Source organism: Pleurodeles waltl, chromosome 2_1, assembly GCF_031143425.1.
Source record: "Pleurodeles waltl isolate 20211129_DDA chromosome 2_1, aPleWal1.hap1.20221129, whole genome shotgun sequence".
NCBI classification, from domain to species: domain Eukaryota; kingdom Metazoa; phylum Chordata; class Amphibia; order Caudata; family Salamandridae; genus Pleurodeles; species Pleurodeles waltl.
Genome location: NC_090438.1, coordinates 680,306,918 through 680,327,295, shown reverse-complemented (window position 1 = coordinate 680,327,295; position 20,378 = coordinate 680,306,918). Strand labels below are relative to the sequence as shown.

Here is a 20,378-nt window from a genome sequence, read left to right as displayed (position 1 = left end):
AGGGCTAGTGAATAATCACAACCGAACTAAGGGCCCAATTTATAGAAGGGCAGGTGATCTGCTGTTCCCCCATGAGGACGGCATAAATTACTCCTTCCCCATGATTGACAAGCCACCTACCAAATGTATAAATGACGGCCAAACAGGTAGTCATTTATAAATGCATTGGCATGAATCGCTGTCACGGTGGTTCCTGTCAATGCATTTTACTCTTTGCTACAGGGCTCTGTCAGAAGGACGCAGCCCTGCAGCAAAAATATATATTTTTTTATTTTCAAAAAGAAAATCCCCAAACTGGGAGGTTTAACCCCTAGTGGAAGGAGTATTATAATAATTTGACAGGATTTACCAGGCGGTAAGGAACAGTAAAAAGTGCTGGGGCGTCGCTTGGTCAATAAGATTGGGGGGCAGTGAGATCAAATTTCCGAAACGTGTCTGGGGGATACCTTGCTAATATATTTTTATATGAGAAGCAGTATTTGAGGGGGCATTAAGAGGCAGTGGAAACAGAGAGGGGTGGATTTTTAGGGGCACTTAAAACACATTTTCAAACTAATCAAAATTTCTGTAGGCCTTCAAAACAGGGATGAGAGTGTGTGGGTATGAGCATGATTTTGCCAGTATGGGCATGTAAAAATCCCAGGTGTAATCTGACAGACACTTCATCCTACCCGACTGAAGGCCCTTGTACCCAACTATTTACTCAGAATACATTGTTTATAACACCCCAAATACCCCCTGAAGTGATGCCCCTGAACAAATGACTACATATTTGCACATCTAAATTGGGAGGGTGGATATGTAACTACTTCTCTGATGGCCCTTACTCCCAGGGTCGTTGGAGTTTGGCCACGGAAGAGACTGAGCAGTCTCTGCCATGGCCAAACTGAAGGTCCATCTGCAATTAAATCGGGTAGGCAGACCTACATATTGGCGGTCGCTGCTGAGACGGAGTGTATATACCACAAATATATAAATCAGGCCATGAGTCAGGAATGCAAGCAAAAGTAAAATAACTTGCATCAAGTATGGTACAAAGGAGTGCCATGCAGCAAATAGGCAACGTTATGCTTTCTAAGCTGACAGATTTGTTTGTGAGATGGAATGTCATAACATGCAATAAATAGTTACTGGGTGGAGGATATGTGGCCAAGCCTGACCATCAAAAGCTTCCTCATCCCAAATGGTCCTTTAAAGAAATCCCAAGACTCTTTGAAGCTTGTTCCAAGTATGGCTAAAATATAACATGCAAGTAGTAATTACAGTGCCTCAGTCTTAGATTGTTAAAACAGTAGGTCACTTCTTTATGAACTTACAGTCAAACATTTCTTAACCTTGGGCTTGCAAAACCTGAGTGTATCACTTTCATCAGTAAACATGTCTATCCAAACAAAGGGGCATATTTATACTCCGTTTGCGCCGAATTTGCGTCGTTTTTTTAGACGCAAATTCGACGCAAAACTAACTCCATATTTATACTTTGGCGTTAGACGCGTCTATCGCCAAAGTTCATGGAGTTAGCGTCATTTTTTTGCGTGAACACCTTCCTTGCGTTAATGATATGCAAGGTAGGCGTTCCCGTCTTAAAAAATGACTGCGATGCATATGCGTCGTATTTATACTCCCGGGCAAAAATGACGCCCGGGAGTGGGCGGGTCTAAAAAATCCACATTTGCGCTGGATTTTAGCGCCTGGGTCAGGGCAGGCGTTAAGGGACCTGTGGGCTCAGAATGAGCCCAGATGTGCCCTCCCAAGCCCCCAGGGACACCCCCTGCCACCCTTGCCCACCCCAGGAGGACACCCAAGGATGGAGGGACCCACCCCAGGGACATTAAGGTAAGTCCAGGTAAGTATTTTTTTTTTTTTGTTGTGGCATAGGGGGGCCTGATTTGTGCCCCCCTACATGCCACTATGCCCAATGACCATGCCCAGGGGACAGAAGTCCCCTGGGCATGGCCATTGGGCAAGGGGGCATGACTCCTGTCTTTGCTAAGACAGGAGTCATTTCAATGGGGAATGGGCGTCGTAAAAAAATGGCGCAAATCGGGTTGTGGCGAATTTTTTGCGTCAGCCTGACTTGCACCATTTCTGGACGCCCATAAGCCATTTTCCCCCTACGCCGGCGCTGCCTGGTGTACGTCGTTTTTTTTAACGCACACCAGACAGCGCCGGCGGCTAACGCCGGCTAACGTCATTCAATAAATACGGCGCCTGCATGGTGCTTCAGAATGGCGTTAGCCGGCGCTAATTTTTTTTACGCAAAACTGCGTTGGCGCAGTTTTGCGTCAAAAAGTATAAATATGGACCAAAGTGATTTAGCCACCTCAAGCAAAATACTTCAAAACAGGCATCAAGACAGGCTTGGAAATATTACTGTTAGTCTAGTTTGATATAGATTTGTGGGCTGGAACAGAGAGAGTACCACACCAATAATGTCTGTATGCTAGTACCGAGCTAGATGCCAGACAAAATCTGTGCACGGTATATCCTGTTTGATTTCCATGAGCTTTCTCTAAATTGGAATTGGCTGTCAAAAGACATATTCACTACTGGGAACCAAGCAAGGTCACCATGTGCCAGAACTAGATGGCACCAAAAGCCAGCATTTTCCTTGCAGCAAAGTTGATTTTGAAACTGTTCCGCTTGGCATTATTTAAAAAGGCAGTAAGTGCTTTCTGCATGCCTACTCCAATATGATCCGAGAATAGTGGGTCATCGGCATAGTAAGGTGCTTACAATCTGTTGGTGCCTAATACTGGAAAAGGGAAATTCCCCCCACCAAAAAATAGGGTAAGTGATCTACATCATCATTAGCAATATTCTTTACTACTATGACTTATGCAGAGATGATAAACTGGCTCTTTGGCAAGTGTACATACGGCTACCCCTTCCACTCACTATCAGATTATATACATTTGCATTAGTGACTTTGTACTGCCAATTCAACATTTGAACGCACCAATGCTTGTAACAGATTTGATTTTTACATCTGTTTTCACTATGGATGCCACAGTGGTAGTATGTTAGCACAGAGTTAGCTGCACCTGGCCTCGGTGTCATCGCCACTACTCCTCTAGTAAGTTAGAACACACCTTATTTTCACGCACATGTTGTAGGAATGCATTTGTAAAAATTGCTTTTGTCATGCAGCAACTTAACCAATGTGGTGAAAATAGCATAAATGTTTTTGTGCAGAAACTACTCTAAAAGGTTCATCTTGGATCTCTGTTCAATTTTTCAGGATACTGGTGTCGGGAAGTCAAGCATAGTTTGTCGTTTCGTTCAAGATCATTTTGACCACAATATCAGCCCTACCATTGGGTAAGTACCCTGAATGGTAAGATGACAATCCATTAATTTTATCCACTGACCTGCAGTTACTTGGACTCTGCTGATGGCGGTTTAGGTAGGAAATGAAATATTCAGGCATGGTTAATAAGGGCGAAAGCTGAATTTATGAACGCAGCAATGGCCTTGGATCCAGTGGTATTTGAAGGGCAGTTAATTACAGGTATTTGACTTTAATGATGGCTTGTGTCAGTAAGGCTTGTTAGCTAAAACTCCAAGCTACAAAGGGTAACTGAGGTGGGAATTATAAACAGAGAGGAAATATTGTCTATCTGGGAGAAATCCACACTGTTGTTCATGTATTTTTCAGTAGTCCACTCTGTAATATAGAATGGGGACAGGTGTTGGGGGAAACGCTAGACCCTTTTCAGTACATTGTTGGTGGATTTGGTTTCACTAATGGGTGAAACTATTATCACTGTTTCATGGTAAAGATATTATTGAGAAAGGTTTTAAAATATATAATGCGTTGTTTAATTAATTAGAGGTGTCATATTTATCAAAATGGTAGTTTCAACAACAGCTAGGTTGCCAGGCAAGCTACTGATGTTATTTAAACAATCAAATAAACAAAATAGTTAGAAACGAGTAGAGATTATACAGTTTATATAGCAGGAGTAGCTGTGATATTTTAGGCTCAGCCGTGTTATTTTTGAAATTGTCAATGACGTTTGTTTAAAAGTGCATAACTCAGTATGTAGAAAATAATACTAGGTGCCAAGGACTATTAGGCTTTCGTTTAGAACTTTATGTAAGGACAGAAATGTGCTATAAGTGGTTTACTACACATTTTTGACACAACCACAAAAACACAAATTTTAAGAGCTCTGATAATTTAATATGCAGTAAAACATGTGACAAATGCTGTACCTATTGTTATTGTTCATTTTAAAACACGAATACTTAATCCTGTGTGGAGTCAATCCCATCTAGTCAGGAAGACACGGCGCCAAAAGTTCTCTCAAGTGGATTTGGTTTTATTGGTGTTCACAGGTGTAACAGGATAGCCATAGGTCAGTATTTTACTCTTCCTCTTCCCCTTGTGGTTCCTTCACCTAGGGCAGTCTAGTGGTTCTTTCCTAATTCGGTGTCCCCTCTCTGTAGGCTCACTCCAGGTCCTTCCGGTTCTCTTCTCATTTGTCTCTGGTCCGGAGTCAGGAGTGACGTGGTCCTCGCAACAGAGAACAGTGAAGGGTCAGTGGAATGCAGCCTTAAGCTGACACTATTATTTTATAGTGCCTGTCACCGTACCCGTGCTCAATGTGGACATGAACTAAATCAGTTCTTGGTGCCTTTCTTTACATGCTAGAATAACTCACAGCCCGTGGCCACCAAGCTACCCCCCAGAGCCAGATTGCCCCAACCAACACCCATGGTCCTCCAAGGTTGTGGTTCCGGGGACCTAAGCATCCTCCTGCTCAATAGGATTGCAGGGTTGTACTGCCTAATAGTGGTTGCCGTACCCTCCACTGGTTCGAATCTCCTCCGCCAGTTCCTGCTTTGCACGTTTCCTTCCTTTTTTTCCTCTGACGTCGGAAACCTCCTCCGTCTCATGATCAGCTTCTCCCTGTGGCGTCTCTTCTTGGCAGCTAGAGTGGCCACCTGGTATGGAGACAAATTATGGACAGGACTGTAAAAAATTCAGGACAAAGGGTCAAAATTCAGGAGAAAAATTCAGGACAATGGATCAAAATTCAGGACAAAAGTCAATTGCACTGACACATCCAAGGAGAGACCACACAAGACAACTTCATCAGTACATTTATTTACTATTTTCTACATAGCACTATTTGTTCACTATGGTCTTTATGTGATTGCCTCTAGAAATGCTACATTTAAGTGGCACATTATGTTCTTTGTTCAATAGTAAATTAATGCCCTTGAGCACGGTGTCAAGGGCATTAATTTGGACTATCCAAATTCAAGCAATCTTTTTTGAAGAGAAAGCAACAGCAACATTTTGATTTTCGTTCAAAACATTTTAAAACCTATGGCATAGAGTTTGGGAAACATTACTAACTGGGAGAGTGACCTGGCCAAATCTCTGCATGATGCGAACTGGGCTAAAACATTAGAATATCCCTAAAAAGTATACCGCTGCTTCTGTTTTAAGCATATTCAATTTAATATTCTGAACTGAGCCTACCTTACAACTGTCGGAATTACCAAAATATACCACAGAGCCGCAGCTGTATTTGTCCTTACTGTATGCAGTTAGATGTCAATTTACTTCATATGCTCTGGTCTTACCCCACATTCTTTCATACTGCCAGAGAGTTCTGGAGGTGCTGTCAACCATGATAGGCTGTGTACTAACGAAATCCCCAGAAATGGTCCTATTGGGCGCATTCCCCATCCTAAGTTCAAGAAACCCTCCACTAAATTCCTTGACCCTGGCTCTTCTTCTAGCAAAACTCACTATCACACTGAAGGATTCACTTCCTCTGACTATGGTAAGTTGGACCAAGTTCTTCCTCTCTTGGTTTCAAACTGAGAGCACCCTGTTACACAGAGAGGAATGAGCAGATCTGAGAAAATATTTTATTGCACAGAAGTGGAATGTTTTGGTGGAGGGCTTTAAAGACTGCACCAAGGATGATAACTCTCCCCCTGTAAACAACCCTGACAAATACACTCTAATTTTCTATGTAATAGTTGTTCTTGCCACATCTAGACAACTACACAAGGCAGTGGTCTAAGGGCGCCTATCTCTGACCCACTGTCATGATTTTGCCGCTAGAACACTTTCTTCTTAGCTTCACAGGGTTCATTGCTCTGCTTCTCCATGCTGATACGTAAGGCAGCGTCAACTGAGCAGTGGGGTGGAGGGACAGTTTAGTATGGATCAGTTTGTTACACAGAAAAATGTAAACATTATGTACTAACTCTTCATAAATGTATGCCGCCCAGCACTGTTCTTCTGTAAATGTAAATACTACTTACCTGCCTTCTATCCTGTTGTGCAACCTCTTGAGGCATATAACAATAAAATCTTTAAAAAACATATGATAGTGTTTCAATTCAGTACATTAGATCACAATATTTACATTAGCATGAAGTGAAAGTTTCTAAACATAAACTTTAAAACATTCATTAACCCTCCCTCTTGACAGCACCATGAGTGAACACAATGAACCAACTATCTGGTGTACCTTACAACATGGCCAATATTATTGTTATGGATGCTGGAACATTACAGGGTAATAAAACATGCAAGTGTGTTTTTGTACACAATCCATCTTAAACTTAATTACTTGAAAGTGCTCTCAAATATTGCTGTCAAGTAAATTAGACACAAAGGGCCTGATTCCAACTTTGGAGGACGGTGTTAAACCGGCCCAAAAGTGGCGGATATACCACCTACCGTATTACGAGTCCATTATATCCTATGGAACTCGTAATACGGTAGGTGGTATATCCGTCACTTTTGGGACGGTTTAACACCGTCCTCCAAAGTTGGAATCAGGCCCAAAGTTAGTTGATTTGATTTAGATCACACAATTTAGTCATGCAGGGAATCCAGGATTTGAACCCGGGCTCCGCAGTCACACATAATGCAGTTAAGCCACTGACTAGATTAATTTCTTTTTTTCAATCCCCCTTAAAAGTAGAAGACAGTGAATTGGTACAATTCTGTAAAATTAATAGTTCACTATGTTGAATAAATAATGCCACAGGATAATTTGACACACTAACAATAAAAAAAGACAAGCATTGGAAAAGCCAATAGGTTTCGCCTATACAAGAACTAGTGGTTTTGGAAATGTGTTTTGCCATGTTGTACACCAGTGTGGCTGCTGTTCAGCATGGTCAAATGTTAGTGGCATGGAGTGTCAGAGTGGAGTGGGGGAGCAGAGTATCCTAGAGTGGACTTGGAGTGTTGTGGAATGGAGTAGGGAAGTAGAGTGTCATAGAATTGAGTAGAGGGGAGTAGAGTTAAGTGGTTCAGTGGCAGAGAGTGTCGTGGAGTGAGGTGGAATAAAGTGGAGTAGGTTGGAGTTGATTGAGGTAGTAGGGTGGATTGGAGTGGAGTAGAGTGGGGTGGATTAGAGTGAGGTAGATTGGGGTGGATTGAGTGCAGTAAGGTGGATTGAAATGGGGTGAGGAGGATTGAATTGGGGTAGATTTGATTGGATTGGGGTGGATGGTTTGGATTGGAGTGACAAGACTGGGGTTGGCGGAGTGGATTAGATTGGATGGGAGTGGGGTGGATTGGAGTAAGATGAATTGGGATTGTGTGGGATGGATTGGATTGGGGTAAAGGAAATTGGATTGGAGTGGTGTAGGAGGCTGGCCTGGCTTGTAGTGGGTACCAAGGGGTACTTACACTCTGTACCAGGTCCAGTAATCCCTTATTAGTGTAGAAGAGGTGTTTCTAGCAGCTTAGGCTGATAGAAGGTAGCTATAGCAGAGCAGTTTAGGCTGAACTAGGAGACATGCAAAGCTCCTACTATACCACTGGTGTCATATGCACAATATCATAAGAAAACACAATACACAGATATACTAAAAATAAAGGTACTTTATTTTTATGACAATATGCCAAAAGTATCTCAGTGAGTACCCTCAGTATGAGGATACCAAATATACACAAGATATATGTACACAATACCAAAAATATGCAGTAATAGCAAAAGGAAGTAATGCAAGCAATGTAGAATTACAGTAGATTGCAATAGTAGCACATAGGTATAGGGACAACACAAACCATATACTCCAAAAGTGGAATGCGAACCACGAATGGACCCCAAACCTATGTGAGCTTGTAGAGGGTCGCTGGGACTGTAAGAAAACAATGAGGGTTAGAAAAATAGCCCACCCCAAGACCCTGAAAAGTAGGTGTAAAGAGCACCTATATTCCCCAGAGAGCACAGAAGTCGTGATAGGGGAATTCTGCCAGGAAGACCAACACCAGCTATGCAACCAAAGTGGATTTCCGGACGAGAGTACCTGTGGAACAAGGGGACCAAGTCCAAGAGTCGCGACAGTGTCGAGATTGGGCAAATGCCCAGGAAATGCCAGCTGAGGGTGCAAAGAAGCTGCCACTGGATGGTAGAACCTGTGGATTCTGCAAGAACGAAGAGGGCGCCCAGCAAGTCAGGAAGCCCTCATAGGAGCAGGCAGCACCCGCAGAAGTGCTGGAATAGGCACTATGAAGAGGAGTGAACCGGAGCTCACCTGAAGTCACAAAAGGAGATCCCACGACGCCGGAGGACAACTCAGGAGGTTGCGCACTGCAGGTTAGAGTGTCAGGGACCCAGGCTTGGCTGTGCACAAAGGAAATCCTGGAAGAGTGCACAGGAGCCGGAGCAGCTGCAAATCACGCGGTACCCAGCAATGCAGTCTAGCGTGGGGAGGCAAGGACTTACCTCCACCAAACTTGGACTGAAGAGTCACTGGACTGTGGGAGTCACTTGGACAGAGTTGCTGAGTTCCAGAGACCACGCTCATCATGCTGAGAGGGGACCCAGAGGACCGGTGATGCAGTCTTTTGTTGCCTGCGGTTGCAGGGGGAGGATTCCGTCGTCCCACGGGAGATTTCTTCAGAGCTCCTAGTGCAGAGAGGAGGCAGACTACCCCCACAGCATGCACCACCAGGAAAACAGTTGAGAAGGCGGCAGGATCAGCGATACAAGGTTGCAGTAGTCGTCTTTGCTACTTTGTTGCGGTTTTGCAGGCTTCCTGAGCAGTCAGCAGTCGATCCTTTGGCAGAAGGCGAAGAGAGAGATGCAGAGGAACTCTGATGAGCACTTGCATTCGTTATCTAAAGAATTCCCCAAAGCAGAGACCCTAAATAGCCAGAAAATGAGCTTTGGCTACCTAGAAGGAGGATAGGCTAACAAAACAGGTAAGAGCCTATCAGAAGGAGTCTCTGACATCACCTGCTGGCACTGGCCACTCAGAGCAGTCCAGTGTGCCAGCAGCACCTCTGTTTCCAAGATGGCAGAGGTCTGGAGCACACTGGAGGAGCTCTGGGCACCTCCCCTGGGAGGTGCAGGTCAGGGGAGTGGTCACTCCCCTTTCCTTTGTCCAGTTTCGCGCCAGAGCAGGGCTGGGGAATCCCTGAACCGGTGTAGACTGGCTTATGCAGAGATGGGCACCATCTGTGCCCATCAAAGCATTTCCAGAGTCTGGGGGAGGCTACTCCTCCCCAGCCCTGACACCTTTTTCCAAAGGGAGAGGGTGTAACACCCTCTCTCTGAGGAAGTCCTTTGTTCTGCCTTCCTGGGCCCAGCCTGGCTGGACCCCAGGAGGGCAGAAACCTGTCTGAGGGGTTGGCAGCAGCAGCAGCTGCAGTGAAACCCCGGGAAAGGTAGTTTGGCAGTACCCGGGTCTGTGCTAGAGACTCGGGGATCATGGCATTGTCTCCCCAATGCCAGAATGGCATTGGGGTGACAATTCCATGATCTTAGACATGTTACATGGCCATGTTTGGAGTTACCATTGTGACACTGTACATAGGTAGTGACCTATGTACAGTGCACGCGTGTAATGGTGTCCCCGCACTCACAAAGTCCGGGGAATTTGCCCTGAACGATGTGGGGGCACCTTGGCTAGTGCCAGGGTGCCCACACACTAAGTAACTTAGCACCCAACCTTTACCAGGTAAAGGTTAGACATATAGGTGACTTATAAGTTACTTAAGTGCAGTGGTAAATGGCTGTGGAATAACGTGGACGTAATTTCACTCAGGCTGCAGTGGCAGGCCTGTGTAAGAATTTTCAGAGCTCCCTATGGGTGGCAAAAGAAATGCTACAGCCCATAGGGATCTCCTGGAACCCCAATACCCTGGGTACCTCAGTACCATATACTAGGGAATTATAAGGGTGTTCCAGTATGCCAATGTGAATTGGTGAAATTGGTCACTAGCCTGTTAGTGACAATTTGTAAAGAGAGAGCACAACCACTGAGGTTCTGGTTAGCAGAGCCTCAGTGAGACAGTTAGGCATCACACAGGGAACACATACATATAGGCCACAAACTTATGAGCACTGGGGTCCTGGCTAGCAGGGTCCCAGTGACACATAATAAACATACTGAAAACATAGGGTTTTCACTATGAGCAGTGGGCCCTGGCTAGCAGGATCCCAGTGAGACAGTGAAAATACCCTGACATATACTCTTAAACAGGCCAAAAGTGGGGGTAACAAGACTAGAAAGAGGCTACTTTCTCACAAGTGGGCGTATTGTTTTGGAGTGAGACAGATTGGAGTGGGCCAGAATGTTTTGGATTGGAGTGGGGCAGATTGATTTAGATTGGAGTGGGGCGAATTTGAGTAGGACAGATTAGTTTGGATTGGATTTGGGAAGATTGGAGTTGGGCAGATTGTTTTGGATTGAAGTGGGGCAGAATGGAGTGAGGCGGATTGGAGTTGGGCAGATCGTTTTGGATTGGAGTGGGTCAGATTGTTTTGGATTTGAGTGGGGAAGATTGTTCTGGAGTGATTCAGATTGTTTTGGATTGGAGAGGGGCAAACTGGAGTGGGGCAGATGAGATTGGTGTGGGTTGGAGGATTGGAGAGGGTGTGTTGGAGTAGACTGGGGTGAGAGGTTTGGATTAGAGTGGGGTAGATTGTTGTGAGGTGGGGTGATCTGAGGTGGATTGTAGTGGGGCAGATTGTAGTGGGGTGGATTGGGGTGTACTGCACGGATATGTGTTAAAACATAATCTCAGAAATTACACATAATAAAGAAACAATGTCGCTTTGCAATATTTAGAACAAGTCAATCGTCATCTGTTGAGAACAGCACCCATGAGCAAAAACAAAAGAAAGCATGAGTGGAAAGTGAGAAAAGACTTCTTGGCAAAATAAAAGAAAGTTAGCTCTAAAAAAATAAAACTTTGCAATTTTGTTTGTCCTGCTTGGTATGTTTTTGCTAGTCAAGCCTTCAGTTTGCAGGGTACTAGAACTTTAAAAAAAATCAAAATAGTACTGGCACTGATTAAGTTGAATCAATCAGTGCTTTGGCCCTGCTCCACACAGAGGAATGGAAATGATGATTGACCTGCATTGAGGAATTACGAGGCTGTAAAGAAGAGAGCCTCACGAGCCAACAAATGGTAAGAAACAGGCGGACTCCAAGACCTTTGCTGTACACAGCAGATCAGTGCTTAATTTGTTTTTAAAAAGTGCTGGTGCCCGTAGCTCTGCTCAGAAGCCAGCGGCCGGTGCACTTAAACATTGGTGAGGCCAATACTAAGGATCGTAGTCTTTAATCCACTACCAGACAGTTCCTAACAATTTGTCTCACTCTTGCAGGTTCCTGCTTCCTTTCTTTACAATGGTTTTACTGTCTTTCTCTATTTTAGTTTTTCTGATCTGTGTCTGTTTTTACTTTTTCCCTCCGTGAATATTTGATGTAGGCAAATAAGTGCAGGTCCCCAAAAATAAGTGCCTGTGCCCCCCACCGGCAACCACTGGCTCAAATTAAGTACTGGAACAGAGTCTTGTAAACAAGACACAGGTTCTAGCACATGCACTCGCAGGCTCAAATCTAAAAAAGGTACATAATGAAGGTAAAAGAAGGCAGGATACCATATCCTAATAAAACTGGCTTTTTTAGGCATTACAAGGCAGATTTAGCAAGGTTTTGAGTTTCTCTTGTACCACTCAAGGCGACCAAAACGTAGAATGAGATTTACCATGCCACGCAGAGGCACCCTGCATGGCTTGGTAACTCTTTGATAATGCAATGCAGCACACATTGTTGCCTTGTGTTACATTACACTGGGAAGGTGATACATGGGTGGAGTTTGGATGTTTCCACGCATCCATCAATGTATTCTAAGGATTCCCAGATTTGCCAACACGGGTAGACCTAGGAATGCATTAGAATTGTATGCCTTGCCAAGGGAGGCGCAACAAGGAGAAATATCTTTATTTCTCCTTGTTGTTCCCTCCTTTTGAGTGTGCTGCATCCTGCAGCACACTCGGAAAGAGTAAAATACCTCTAATTATTGTTTTCATGCAGGTACCCGCATGGGCAGTAGGCTGCAGAATGTGCGCTAGTGCAGTTAGAGGCTACACTGCAAGTTGTTTTGCTGCATTGCATGAAAAAATATTACATTTGGGCCTGCATAACTATTCAAAGCAACAGTTGAATTGCATTAAAAAAGAAAGAATACTGCAATGGGTTGGGGGTCAGTGAATGCGGAGGCATAATCAAAGGCGTTGTTAAAAAGAACAAAGTATTCTGCAACTATTTTCTAGATCTTTGAACATCAAGAAACTACATATAAAATAAAACACACCTTGAATGAAAAATAAGTGAAAGTTAAATTATTCAGTGGGAAATGCACTACTTTGTCATGAAACCTCTATTGGGTAATGCAATCACTACAGATGCCTATGTGTGCAACCAGAGGCCCATCAAATTGAATCATGTTAGAAATTAGGTCTTCGGTTGGCAGTTAGGTTACCCCCTGTCCAAGCAAGGACCCTCACTCTTGTCAGGGTAAGTCACACACAATCCAATTTATCCTGTGCCCACCCTCTGGTAGCTTGGCACTGAGCAGTCAGGCTTAACTTAGAAGGCAATGTGTAAAGTATTTGTGCAATAAATCATGCAATACCACAGTATAAACACCACAAAAATACACCACACAGGTTTAGAAAAATATAGAATATTCATCTGAGTAGAATAAGGTCAAAACGATCAAGGTTTGATAAGTACAAGTTGAAATATCACTTTTATAATGATAAATAGAGTCTTTAGTTCTTAAAAAACAATGTGTCTCTTGCTAGCACAAAGTACCTGGTTTGCGTCTACATTATCTGCATGGGACTGCAGAGGAGGAGATGTGTGGAGAACGGAGAGGTGTGTGGTGGTTTCTCCGGGCGCACACAGATGATGCGTCTATGATTTTCATGCACCAAGGGCTTTGTGTCGATGTCCGGCGTGAAGCCTTGGATCCTCTTCGGATTGCGGGGATGATACGGAGAAATCCTGGGCATGCAGGGCGAAGTCACAGAAGCTGCTTCGATCTGGTGGGTGATGCGGGGAACTTTCTGTCGCACGGCAGGCGCTGTGTCGATTCCTCTTGCAGGAAGTCAGGATACGTTGTTCCGGCTCAGCTATGCGTCGATTCAGTGGGCCATGCTTTGAAGTTCCGGTCGCAACACAGGCGCTGCATTGATCTCCACTCGGGGAGCAAGGCTGTGTCGTTCCGGTCCGGCGTTGCGGTGATTTTCTCACCCTAGGGAGGCTATGCGTCGATTCTGGCAGGTTGTGCATCGATTTTCGCTGCACAAGGAGTTCTTTGCAGAGATGAAGCCTTTTTGGCCCTGAGACTTCAGAAAACAGGAGACAATTTAAATCCAAGACCTTGGAGAGCACTTCGCAGCAGAGCCAGAGGGCAGCAGGGCAACAGCAAGGCAGCAGTCCTTTTCAGCAAAGAAGTCAGTTGAGTCCTTTGGGCAGCCAGGCAGCTTCTCTTAGCAAGTTGCAGGCTCTGGTTCAGAGTTCCTTTCCCAGTAGGTATCTTGTCAAGAGGTGTCTGAGCTGGTAGGGTCAGAGGCCCTGTTTAAATACCCAAATGTGCCCGTGAAGTGGGGGAGACTTCAAAGAGTGCCTTAGAAGTACACAAGGTCCCCTTTCAGTTCTATCCTGTCTGCCAGGGTCCCAGTAGGGGGTTTGGCAGTCCATTGTGTGAGGGCAGGCCACTGTCCTTTGACATGTAAGTGTCAGGCCCTCCACCCTTCCAGCCCATGAAGACCCATTCAGTATGCAGATGTGTCAGTGTGACTGAGCATCCTGTGTTTGGGGTTGTCTGAGTGAAATGCACAAGGAAGCTGCCAACTAACCCAGCCGGATATGGATTGTAAGGCACAGAAGGATTTAAGTGCAGAGAAATGCTCACTTTCTAAAAGTGGCATTTATAAAATAGTAATATCAAATCCAACTTCACCAGTCAGCAGGATTTTGATTTACCATTCTGGCCATACTAAATATGACCTTGTTACTCCTTTCAGATCAAAATCTTCCTCTCAAACAGTATATGAAGGTAGCCCTAATGTTAGCCTCTGAAAGGAGCAGGCCTCACAGCTGTATAAAATGAATTTAGGAGTTTTTTACACTACCAGGACATATAAACTACACAGGTACATGTCCTGCCTTTTCCCTTCATAGCACCCTGCCCTTTGGGTTACCTAGGGCCTACCTTAGGGGTGACTTATATGTAGAAAAAGAGGAGTTTAAGGCTTGGCAAGTACTTTTAAATGCCAAGTCGAATTGGCATTGAAACTGCACACACAGGCCTGGCAATGGCAGGCCTGAGACATGGTTAGGGGGCTACTTATGTGGGTGGCACAATCAGTGCTGCAGGCCCACTAGTTGCATTTAATTTACAGGCTCTGCGCACCTATAGTCAGGGCTACCAGAATTATGCAATTGTGCGGCTGTGGAGATTTAATCTACAGGCCCTGGGCACATGTAGTGCACTTTTACTAGGGACTGATCAGTAGATCCAATATGCCAATTGAGTATGAGCCAATGTTACCAATGTTTTAAGGGAGAGAGCATATGCACCTTAGCAGTGGCTAGCAGTGGTAAAGTGTGCAGAGTCCTAACACCAGCAAAAACTGTGTCTAAAAGTGAAGGGAGACAGGCAAATTGTTGAGGGTGACCACCCTAAGGTTGTCAGGTCTAACAAATCATTTCTGGTGCCGCAGGAAAAAGTGACATATTTGTGGAGCTATGAGGTCCCTAAAAGCACTCTGAATGTGTAATTCATCATTTTAAATGTGCATTACACAGATGATAATATAGTCTGACACAAAATGTGCATATAATTTTATGTTAATAAAAAGAGCTAAAGTATATATTTCAGTAATATACAGATTGCACCTAATGCAAACCTTTTTTTTTAAATAACTGTCCATAATAAGTATGCACTCCACAGGTAAGAGTCTAGCACCCTTACAGTACTTCCCAAAAGGAAATATTTTTGTCACAGGAAGCTTCAAGTGATTCCATCAATTAAGGCCTGTCCAGGCTCCAGTGGGGGTGCTTGGGGTGTTATACCCCCTAATAAGTATATTTTATGGAAATTTGTTGGGTACAGGTGCTTTCAGTCAGGTGTGGTGAGGTGTCTGTCTGATTTCACAAGGGAATTTTACATACACACCGACAAAAACTCACACAAACTTTCTCAATCTCTGCTTTGAAAGTCATCAAAAATGTGGGTTATTTTACAAAATCTCTCTGTTTCCTCTCAATTACTACCCCTACCAAACCGCATTTGTCTTCTTTTTCACTGCCTCTTTAGGCCCTCATGTGCTCTGCTTGTCATAATGTATTTTCACATTATGTGCCAGTGTGATTGTTGGAAAATCTGAAAATCCTCCACCCTCCACCCTCTCCAATCTTACTGATCAAGCTACGCCCCTGCCTCCAGTGGATCTCTTAGGATTGCAGATTTAATCAAATGCACACATTTGCATTTCTTTCTGAGAAGCAGACACCTTGCTAAGAAAGTTTGTTGTTTATGTGTCTGCCCCTCCCTCGCAAAAACAGAAAAAGAGACTCCCTCCCTTCCACTACAGCTGGGAAATTCTCATTTATTTTGTCTTTTGGCTCAAAGGCCAAAATTACGGACAAAGTCCATCTGTTAAAACTTTTATAACGGACAACGAATGTTAGGGTGAAATTACGAGCAGTCCATGAAAATTAGACAGGTGGTCCCCTCATTCGGCAGCTCTCCTCGCCCCGATTCCGCATCCTCGAGTCTTAGTGCGCTGCGCCTCCATTGAAGACGTCCCTTTTCATTGGAGTTGGCATGATGATGCCATTCCACTGCCCTGGTTCGCTGCTCTGCATTCCTTCGAGGACTGCGGTGGCGGTCATGATGGAATCCCTGGGCAGAATAGTCGCCAGACTACACTGTGGAAATATCATGCTATAATGTATAACTGAATTGGGGTTTTACCACTAGATTTACCTCTCTACCCTAGGTTAAATTAAATTATGTATAGAGAGAACAGAAAATCTTCCATGAGGTTCGGTCACTTTTTGTCAAACTTACACTTTGTGAAGAATTATCAAAATCTCTTTAAAACTTATTTCTTGATGGCATCTCAAAATTTGACCTTTCTGGACTGGACCAGTTGAAGACATGATATGGCCCATTTCAAAGCGGCAAATGGGGCCTCATGATGGTGCATTTCCCACCGATATGCTTCCTTTCAAGTTTTGGAAATAAAGTGCCAGGATTTTTAGAGAACGAAAGCAATGGAGGACTTCACTTGCTCCAGGAGCAGGTTACCCTCTCTTTATAGGTGCAACTATGTAAAATCCTAAGTCTTAGCAACCATGTAGTGTTTTGGGCACTAAATCCAGTTAAGTTTCAGATTGTGTCAACCTATCAAATAATTAAATGTATAATTTCAGGGTAGTAACAGGAGCCAACCTATTGTGGCTCTTGTTTTTGAGTCACTTTATCACCATCTTAGAGCTGAGGGAGAGGGCACCTCAGACGGGGACCTCTTTACAGCATCTGCTTCAACCAACTACATATCTCTTGTGCAATGTCCAAGAGCTCATGAAACACGTCCGTTTTTTGGAGGGCAGGCATAAGGATGGCATGGGGGCACATGATACAGCAATATTCGCCTAGTGGGGCTCTCCGAGGGCACAGAGAAGAAAGACATGGTGGCCTTCTTAGAGAAATGGTTTTCTGCCACGGTGACTCCCGGGGGTCTTCCCCCCTCTTCTTTTAGCTCATGTAAGAGCACTGGGTCCTGTTCTGCCCTCCACAACTGGCACATCTCCCAGGCCAGTGGTGGGCAAACTCCTTCATTTCAATGATTGCAATGCTTCCCTGCAGGTGGCCAGAGGTGCTGGACATTCCACAACTGGAGATAGTGAAGTCTTCATCTTCCTGGGCTACACCTTGACTGTACAATGTCACCGTGCGTCCTTTGCTGGTGTGAAACAAAATTTAAGGGAAATAGGACTTAAGTATACCCTACTGTTCCCCACGAAGCTACAAATAATATTGGATAATAAACCGTTCTTCTTTACCGACCTAGAAGAAGCATGGTATTGGATGGAGATTTAAGGTACTTCTTCTCAAGCAAGTGCCCCTGGAGATTGGAGTGTACACCATTACGGTGCTCAGTGTAAATGTGGTCTTGGACGCTGAAAACCAAAAAATCAGAACAGAACAACTCTGAACAGTGGTGGCCTGTGCATCAGTGCTGCAGGCGGTGGCCATGCGATACACAACCAACTCCTCCGGCGTCAACGAAATACATGAACTGCTATTCCGCTCCAGTGACAAGGATGCCACAAGACTTATAATTACCCCACAGACTGCTGGTGAGTTAATTTGATCTTAATTATGTGATTTTACGTGAACTTTAGCTCCATTCCTTAAAGACCACTGGGTGATTGCAAACCAGATGGTAAACTGCTATCATACCTCTGGTATATGGCTCAATAATCTCATTTTATAACAGAGTGGTGGCCTCTCCCTACATAGAGTACTAATCAAGAATCTCCCTTTGTCAGCTGTTTTTCATTCTCTACTTACCCTCCTTTTTACTTTAAAAAAAACATTGGAGGAGCGAATTATTCAAACCCACGTTTTCTGTCATTCCCAGGGGGGTCCTGATGTGGGTCCACGCTGGTGTTCCTTTCCAATTAGTAACACAATGTATACCTGGCTGGTCTGCTTGACAACACCCCAGTGCTTAAGGCCTCTATACTACCACATCGAGCCAAATTACATACTTATATGGATTGCATAACTTTATCGCAAATGCTCTGCATGATATATTAGCTACAACACACCCTCCATTGCAAGGCGAACAAGTGCACAAATTACAGAAGAGTTGCACAGATGGGTGAGATCTGGGGATTTGCCAATGCCTGGAAGAGTTCTCACCCATTGGATAGAGAATACTCCTTTGTTTAGCTCTCCATGCACTACACACAAGAATAGATATGTTCCTCATCTGCCACATCTGTCTTGGAAAGATTTAAATACAGAATACCTCCCAATGACCTACTTCGCCAAACACAAAGCATTGCCTGTTCACCGGATCTGCCACTGTGGTGCCTACCCATGATCGCCAGGACGGGAGTTTAGTTAAGAGGTGAATGGGCTAAGGCATCATGCGTCATGAACTATATGACTCAGGATCTCCGCTCACGTTTGTGGAACTGCACGAATCTTATGCTCTGCAAGTTTATCAATTCCTAACGCATGTGACCCTTACTGGGGGACACTCACTCACACATGGGGTGCACTTGATCTGGACCCAGAGGGTAAAGCACAATTCCAAACATTGTCGGCACGGAGCCCTAAATACCACGAGGAAGGGTCTGAAATTGACGTGGGCATGCAGCAGGCTGCGGCATTTTTGGTATGAGATTTGGGAGCTGGTTACTCAGTTGCCTTGCAGACACTATAGCTCTATGCCTCTTGGGTTTAATGCGTCGCCCAAAGTAAGATAGAGTGCACAGTAAGTGTATTGATCCTGTTTTCACACTTGCATGAATTAGAAATTAAGCCTGCCCCCCACCTACACCAGTAGAACTCAGGTAATGGCAACAGGCTGAAAATGACATAGTCAGATACTTAAGATAGAGAACCAGGAAACCCACAACAATCACGGGATAGGACACTATCCTGCAAGCACTGGCCCCCTAGATCAAGCACAACACTCCTCCCGCCACGAAGACTGGTAGTTGGATTCAGGTTGGTCTTGCTTTCTTTTTGCATTTATAAATCTGAGAGGTATGCAACCGTAGGCCATCCAAATACCTTACAAAACTGTGAGCGCACACAGCCTCCTTGCTCTTATCTACTTGCCGGTTGTGACAGACGGGTGTATAAGGGATGCATCAGTAAGGCTCTCTCTGATGAGGGAGAGGCACTCCCCTGCCATGCAGCTCTCTTGCTTTGTCTTTCCTGTTGCATAATCGCATGGTTTTGTATTACTGTCGTGTATTGTTTGCACAATGAACTCCCTCCTTTCAGGGGCATGGCCGGTGTCTGCATGCATGTTGATGCAACTTTTTAAAGATTGTTGTATTAGGTAAACCCCAATTAAGAGCAAATTAACCATCAGAGTGTCAGGCTGCGGTTGGGTTTTATAAAATTCACAATCATTACCATAACGGGTTTCCCAGAGCCAATTTGATGGATTTGTACACTGCAGTAAGTTGGCTTGAAGCAGACGGGATTGTTTTTGAAAACCAAAAAGCTTCTGTATATACACCGCTAGTAGTGGATATTCATCTTAGTCACCAAGGAAATTTGGAATTGCATATTTGAGTGAAATGTAGATTCAAATACCAAGCACTTGAAAAGCCTACAAAGATTGTGACTGATATGGGACACATTATGTTTCAAATTTCTAGAATACTTTGCTTCAAAGAGTGTGTTCCATGAACTTTAAGTCAACAAATCATCATTTTCAAACTGGTGTCCAGACTGAAATATTAAATCAATTAGGAAAAATGGGCCACTTGGTATCCTTTGGCGAAGTTGGCATACTTTGCCTCTTGCCATTTTTCCCATGGGTACTCCCCTTTGTCTGTTCTTTTTGAGTTACATACACAATTAGTTCCTGATATTATACACCAGACCTCAGTTTCTTCAGTTAGTGCCCTGTTATCCACTATTCCCACAATTCAAGCCAATACCTTCCTTCAATTACACCGAGCAAAGACAGATTAGAACATTTTTGCAGATCGATACTGCCAAGTAACATCAGTGTATAAGTGGAATTTAGTGTGGCTTTTCACTGATTATCTATACTGGATTTCCACCCAAAATGTGTAACTTGTTTTGTGGATTTCTTTCAGGTAGTTTGATTTGTGAGTAATAGGACCGTGGTTTTGGCTGTTCCTTTGGATATGGTGAGTTCAATGGGACTTCCAAACTTAAACCAGCTAGGTCTAAAAGCACAAATCCCTCTCCACCAGCAGTGATGGGAGATGAGTCACCACAATTTGAGGTTGAGGCCATAGTCGATTCCAGACGAGTTAGAGGATAGCAGCAGTATTTTGGTGCCTGAGGT

At 44.2% G+C, this 20,378-nt stretch overlaps 1 protein-coding gene across 2 annotated transcripts in view; it reads left to right on the top strand.

Moving 5' to 3' along the window:
- RAB31 (RAB31, member RAS oncogene family) overlaps positions 1 to 20,378 on the top strand; it is a 327,089-nt gene that overhangs the window by 126,905 nt on the left and 179,806 nt on the right. For both annotated transcript variants that reach the window (XM_069216539.1, XM_069216531.1), the window contains exon 2: positions 3,242 to 3,321. In XM_069216539.1, coding sequence (XP_069072640.1) covers positions 3,242 to 3,321 — 80 coding nt within the window. The remainder of the gene's footprint in view (positions 1 to 3,241; positions 3,322 to 20,378) is intronic.